Below are 7,575 nucleotides of genomic sequence, written 5' to 3' on the forward strand. Positions count from 1 at the left end.
CACTACTATTTCAGTCTTCTCTGAATATTGGGTGCCACATTATTTACCACTTGAGTTGTTACAGATTTGTTTGGATTTTGAGCGGATAACATTTGTGCCCGGACTCATTGATTCTTATATAGATTCATGGCGTACAGGTTTGGTCCATGCCTTGATCTCGCATCACATTGCACATACCATTCTTTCCATCCCCTTACACACGGCTGCTGCTCTTTATCACAATGTGTGGCGTCTAAAAAATCATCATTATTTCACGTGTCCAAGTGCCTACAAAATTTTGTTGCAAGTTAATTAACTTTCTTTAACTCATCAAGTGACCTTAATTGTAAAAGAAAATGTTATTTTCTTCAGAGGTCTTGTCTTCGAGCAAGTGCGTCCGTAGAGAGTGTGTGTGTGCATTGTCAATTGGTTAAGAAAATTTTAAACATATACTACAATCTAATCACCTAGACTACTAATTTTTTTTTAATCAAGCCAATATGAACATTAGAAGTGACTCTTGTAGTTATTAGTTGATGTTTCAAAACGTTGAATATTGAAGAACCAAAGCGTTCTAAATTGGAGATTGTGCCACTTATATAAATACACCATTGGAAACTCATGTCCCTTGAGTATCTTTAGCCATTCCACTTCTCTATGGCCCTTGGTTACTGCAAAACTATGCTCTATATAAAGCATAGTCTCTTCCCAAATTGTCAAGGCAGTCTCTCTATGGAAATTCTTATGGCTAGCACCAGTCCCGCCACTGTTAGCCTGAAGCTGATGATAGACCCAAAATCCAACAGGCTTTTGTTTGCGGAAGCAGGCAAAGATTTCGTTGATTTTCTCTTCTACATCATGTCATTACCGGTCGGCACTGTGACAAGGCTACTCGGTAAACAAGCAACGGTGGGGTGTATCGGAAACATTTACGGCAGCATAGAAAATTTGGACGATTCCTACTTTCAGTCAGCCCCAGAAAAGGATATGCTTTTGAGGCCAATTTTGACAAACTATGCTGCTAATGTAGACTTCTTGCTGCCAAGCTTGCAATCCTCAACACACACGAGACTCTACAAGTGTGCCAGCCGCAGTTGCATGAATGTGACATTTGAATGTTATTCCCGCTGTCTTTCCAACAGTCATAATAACAACGGATTTGGTAGTATGCACCAAAATCTAACGTTTGTGAATCCGACAAATGAAGCTCCGTATTCGGGTGGCGTCGAAAGAGGTTTCGTTGAGGAAGGTGTATACATGATAATGGATGATCTGACGGTGACGCCTATATGTGCCAGGTCAATTTTTACTTTGCTCAACGAGTTCAACGTTAAGGATGTGGGTTATCTTGAAGAGAAAGTCGTTGCTGTGGGAGTTAATGAGGTAAAATAAGACAAGAAAAAGGATTATTTGTGCACTCCATTCTTGATTTAACATTGTTTTGTTTGTGCAATAGGGAGTGGAATTGCTTAGGGCATCGATGCAGTCCAAGAATGTGATTTCTTCTGTTTTCCTTGAGAAAAAGGAAGTCTGAACCTATTCACTGAAGCCTTAGGGCTATCATTTCAAGCTGAATTTCTTCGTTAATCATTTTGTGAAATGCTTCTTTTTGTTATTCCAGTTGTTATAATCTTAAGTTGGTTACTTTATAAATAAATCATGTGTATTGTTCCTTTCCTAATTAATGGAAATTCAGCATGTCACTGCAATGTCCTGAACTTGTAGCTTATTTATTTCAATAATATTTTTTGAATAATTAGACAAGTTTTATGTACGACAAGCCTTTATTTAAAATAGTATGCTAAAATTTATATGAATCTTGTTTATGAATTTTGTGTTAGCTAAAATAGTGCAATCACGATATATTTTTAGTAAAATAATTCAAAAATATTTTTAATTTAAAATTCTCATGGAAAGTTGATTTTGAATTGTCAAAGATTATAGTAGTTACCAACGGGATTGATTCAAGCGGTAAGTAGTTTGATATCGTTTAAATATGTCTGGAGTTTAAATCCTTGTACTTGTAGAAAATTTTTGTTTGGACACTCACCCATAAAAATTAGGTGTGCAACGTGGGATAATCTAAATTCGTCATAAACACAATTTTATTTATATTGAATGAAATAGGGTTACTTTGTTTATATTAAAAAAATAAGATCAAGAGCATGATTATTTTTGTCAATCGATTGAGTATTTGTTAACATGCTATTTAACACAAAGTGATATCAGTAAAGAGTAATCTTATTTGACTTCTAGGAAGGAGATATGATTATTGTAATTATTTTAATAAGAAAATTGTTAACATAAAAAAAAATTTAATTTATTATAAATTTAATTTAAAGTTTATTATAAAATAATAATGATTAAATATATTAAATCTAATTGTTAGATATAGAAAAAAATGGCACAAAAAATGGGCCGTCTAGGCCCAACAATGCCAACCAAAAATAAAGCATTAACATTGTACTGGTACATGGGATCTCAAAACTCCCGATATAAACCTTTCTTTTCTTTTCCGTCGCTGTTTCAAAATCTGTCTTCCAGGTAAAATCTACGTTCTTCCAAATTCAATAATTTTTGGACATTTTCTTGTTATTTTTTGTTTTATATATATATATATATATATATTTGATTTTTCAGAGTATAGTTTATGTCAACTAAGTCAATGCTCAAATAACTTTTTTGTTCTTTAATTTTCTCATGATCCAAACAGAGAATCTGAGTATATTCGTTTGAATCTTTATCTTTTTTTCATAATTATGAAAGGTTTTTTATTGGGTATTTTATGAATTAAGTAATTTTATCGTTTTTCATGGATATGTTTAATGGGTATTGCATCGCTTGAATTAGATAAACCTTATTTGGAAAAAGGAAAACAAATTATTTGCTTCTTTTGAAATATATGTAAATCTAGTTTAATGGTTTGTGTTTTCAAAAGGTTTTGGGGATGAGGAGATACAGTCCACAATACTATAGTCCCCCCAGGAGAGCTTATGGAGGTAGAGAAAGAAGTCCTCCTAGGAGGGGATATGGTGGTGTGGTGGCGGTTATGGAAGAAGGAGGGAGCAGAATCAGGGGAGCCTTTTGGTTAGAAACATTCCCTTAGATTGCAGGTAGCCCTTTTGTCTTGATCCTTTTTATTATTATTACTATCTAAATGCTGGCTGGTTAAATGATTTGTTTTATTATATGTTTGATTATGTTTGCAGGCCTGAAGAACTTCGAATCTCTTTTGTGAGATTTGGGCCTGTTAGGGATGTTTATATTCCCAAAGACTACTATACAGGGTCGGTATTGTTCTACTATGTTTTAATGGAAGGTTATACTTTTTATCTCATGCATGTCTAAGTTGTTTTAGTTTTATGTGTATCGAGCATGAGCTTCCCGTTCTTTGTCTGAGCCAAAGTTTGTTTGGTCAGTCTAGTTAAACATATATGTGGCTAAAAGTTGTCATATGTTTGAAAAGAGTTTATTTTTATGTTGAATGAGCAATTGATAAGTCTTTTTATTCTTCTTTTTTGGGTTATTGCAAAGCAAGCTTGATTGGTTTGATTAACTTTTGCAACATGCTATGTGCTGCTTCCTTTTTTGTTTTCTCTTCTTAGCCCTTTAGTTGTCGCATGTAGGAAGTTATTTCCTTCAAGTTGCTTTCCGCTCTAGTTCTTAAAGCACTTAATTTGTTTTCCTTTTCCGTAGTGAATTACAATTTGAACTGGTTTGTCAGGGCGGGTGTATTGTTTTGAAGTAAAAACAAGCCCAAGCCCCACATTTGATGATGGACTATTGTTTATGATTGCTTAACATATTGTGATCCGGGGTGTTAAGAGTAATGATCATGTGAAGAATGTTCCTTTATGAAGCGAAACTATATAAATTCACAAATCAATACAGGTTTTGATGAGGAAGAAGATTGATTCCTGACCCAATTGAAGGAAATTGTCGATATCAAGTGCTTCTTATATTTACAAGTATGGGAAGATTTTTCAAGTCACTTGCTTCTTTTGAAGTTCCTTTGATATTTTCTATTAAGGGAAAAAGGTAAGCACTTAGCAAATTTTTATTTAAATTCTGGCCACGTTTGTGGTTGTCTTCTGGAGCCAATATTGGATATGTAAAGCTATATACAAAGTAATGGACTTGTCCTAGTAACATGGTATTCTTGTTTTGTTTTGTTTTGTTTTTTTTAACTTTCTCATGTCAGCTTATTTTGTCCATTGCGAACTTGCTTGTTTAAATGAAGGATTGGTGTGTATCCTATCTGCAGAGAACCTCGAGGGTTTGCATTTGTGCAGTTTGTGGATTCTTATGGTGCTGCCGAAGCTCAACGACACATGAACGGGAAAATATTTGGTGGGAGAGAGATATCGGTTGTTGTAGCTGAAGAGACGAGGAAAAGGCCTGAGGAGATGCACCACAAGGCTAGACTTAGGTATTTTCTTAGTCTCTATATCTTACAAACATTCGTGTACATAAATTTTCCAGTTATTTTACTTGTATTTACGTAAGGATTTATCTGGCATGTAATTTTCCAGAGGACCATCTGGCTATGGGGGACGATCATCTTATTGTGGTATGTTTTTCCTAACTTACTCAAGCTCGTGTGTGAGTGTTGGACATGGGAATGTGTCCAATATGTTCAGTTCTAAGTTTTCAGTTTATTTGGAGGGTCCTAAAAGAGGACTCCGATGCTTAAAGAAAACTGAGGTGTCATGAAACCTGTAGTCTGTTTTGTATCTATACAAAAAAAATCCTTTGTTCTTTTCCACTATGTAATCTGAAATTGACTACTTGTAAACTAATTCTTATTTGATGTGACAGGACGTTCTAGGTCTCGTCCTCTATCCCCTATGCACTCTCCTCACCACCTTTCAGGTTCTAGAGGTCGCTACCGCTCAAGGTAAACAGTCAAATTGCTATCATATCCTTTTACTTGTTAGGTAATAAGGTGATTACATATTAATCTGTCAGGTCATACTCCCCCGCCCCAAGACGTCGAGGAAATTAATCTGTTTCACCAGGTAGAAGGCATGAAGAACATCCAAGATCTCCAAGAGGTCCTCCACAGGAACGAGATGGTGATTACAATCACAGATCATATTCTCCTGGATATGAAAATGCCAAGAGAAATGGTTATGGCGAGTAAGTGGAAGTCTATTTCATTGTTTCAACTTTCTTAGCTCCGTCCTTCACCGTAACCCATGTAGGTGTGTCATAAAGAAGTGACCTGTTATCGGCACAAGTACGACCGCTTTATCTGCATGGAGAACCCATACTTCTATGCAGCTTTAGGCTCTCAAAATTCTTGTATGATGAGAGTTCATTGTTACTGATTTTTTTGTATGTTTAACTTGACTCATGTGGCTTGTTTCGGTTTTCGAATATTCCATTTATAGGAGGAAATCCTCATATGAACCTCCTGAGGACCCACGGGCTGGATGGGGGCCATCTCCAGGTAGAGTTAGATCATCAAGGTCTCCGTCCGGATCCAGATCGAGATCTGCTGACCTTTACGCAGACATAGCAGATAAGTAGTAAAACTTTAGCCTTTGGGTTCATATCAGGTGATGGATTCGATAGTAATTAGACTTGTGTGGTGTCTATCATTTTGAGTGGAACTCTAAATCTGTGGCTTGCTTTCATCGTTTGTTATATCAGAATACTGTGATGAAACAATGACATTCGAGTTCGAGTTTTTTCGGCTCCTCTATTGTCCCGTGTTGACAGAAGTATGAAATCTAATTTCAATATTTGAGATTGTGATATCTGTTGCAAGAATCTTTGTAAATGATCAGAGTTGAGTTGCAGAAATTTTTCGCTTAGCAATCTGATTCCACGATATAGAGTTCGAATCTATGTTATTCGGGCTCGATAGTATGTGTATAACAATCGTTTCAAATTAGTTTGAACCTGAATAATTCGAATTCAGAACTTGAAATGACATGAATCCGAAATGACACAAATCCGAAATGATTTAAATGTGATGTTTTCATCTAAAAATCTTAAGTCTCAAACCAGGAATGACTCTAATATTCAAAACACTTATAATTCAAGAGTGTCAGCCTAAAATTGAATAACCTGAATCGACTCTAATTGAAGTAATTGGACAATTCAATCCAAATTGATTAGGTTAGTTTAACTAATAAGTCTAAACATATTTTAGGGTAAATTATACATTTTAACATTTTATTAAAGTTTTAAAAAATTTAATTTGCTTAACTATTGACTTGTTCTTATTTTAGTTATTTCGTTTCTAATACATAATGATGTTATAATTGGAAATTTTCTTTAAAAAAATTATGAAATGGTCTTGAAATTTTCTTCTTCTCTTTTTTTTCAATTTTCTTAGCTTCGAATTCTCTTTGATTTATTGATGATGAAACATGTTTTTCCTGAATTTCAACGGTAAAGAAGTAATAAGCGAGTTATATATCTTAATTCTAGATTGATTGAGGGATGATGCTACCAAAATGGTTTAGAGTTTTGAGTTTATGATTGAATTTTGTGGGTTTTAATTTAGGTAAAACCTAAATTGATAGAGTGATATGAGACAGTGAGACGAATTTGTTGATATCTTGAATGATTGAAAAAGATGCCGGAGAATAATAATTGTATCACTTGTGTGAGATATTAATATTTGTCATGTCACCATTTCATTTTTTTATTGAACGCCTAAGAGGCCAAAATGGAACAAATCAAAAGTTCAATAAATAAATTAAACTTTTTTAATTTTAATGTTTAAAATAGGAATAAAAAAACTTGAATGATGAAATTTAGAATTTACCCATATTTTTATTATAGCTAAATATATATTCTTATTGACATTTGTACATAATGAATTCCTTAGCATCCCTGGTAAAAAGAGAGAGGCGAAAGCCAGTTTAAAATCAAACCAAACATGGAAATTATGTTTATCGAAATGGCAACTTGGCCCAAAAGTTAAAGCATATCTTACAATAAATCATGCACATGAAGGACAATGATGATGAAAAAAAAACCCAGAAAGGCAATTTAAATTTTAAAATTAAAATTTGTTTTTTAAAATGTATGTTCAAAACAAATAATTATCTAAAATTAGTGTCTATAACATCATTTCTAAAATTCATATTTAATTTTCTTTTATTATGAATATAACGTGAGTATCACTTAGATAGTAAGTATATTACTAATTTCAATATAAATATTAAATTTTAAAAGATAAATATAATGAAAGAAAAAATATATAATTTGAGGTGGTAGGTTTATTATGAATTATATTGGTTTAATGATAACATTGAGATCACGAGAACTTTAAGATTTTAGATTTGATTTCTGAATTATGTTGTTTTTACTTTTTAGATTAAATCCTATCATGAATAATTGTTAAATACTTAAATTAACTACGTCGAAAATGTTAAACATTTATATTCACCTAAAATATTTAAGTAATTAAATAAATTTTCAAAAACTCTCAACCGTTTTATAATAAATATTCATATTCCTACATATACGGTGTTCGAATTCAAAATCTCAAGGGAACTTCTAAGGGGAACTTCTAAGGTGATTTGATTCACGATTGGTTTAATGTATAAATTATTAAAATAATTAAAAAGTTTTTAT

At 33.1% G+C, this 7,575-nt stretch overlaps 1 protein-coding gene and 1 pseudogene across 1 annotated transcript; both read left to right on the forward strand.

Annotated features, from left to right (window-relative positions):
• The first annotated feature begins 636 nt into the window (after positions 1 to 636).
• LOC120174691 lies at positions 637 to 1,513 on the forward strand. Its single transcript, XM_039181460.1, has 2 exons — positions 637 to 1,362; positions 1,436 to 1,513. Exons 1-2 carry the CDS (start codon positions 637 to 639, stop codon positions 1,511 to 1,513), a joined length of 804 nt encoding a protein of 267 aa, XP_039037391.1.
• A 1,408-nt stretch (positions 1,514 to 2,921) lies between these two features.
• Positions 2,922 to 5,709, forward strand: LOC120174705 (annotated as a pseudogene).
• Positions 5,710 to 7,575: the final 1,866 nt, after the last annotated feature.

Source organism: Hibiscus syriacus, unplaced genomic scaffold (assembly GCF_006381635.1).
Source record: "Hibiscus syriacus cultivar Baekdansim isolate YM2019G1 unplaced genomic scaffold, ASM638163v2 tig00112114_pilon, whole genome shotgun sequence".
NCBI classification, from domain to species: Eukaryota; Viridiplantae; Streptophyta; class Magnoliopsida; order Malvales; family Malvaceae; genus Hibiscus; species Hibiscus syriacus.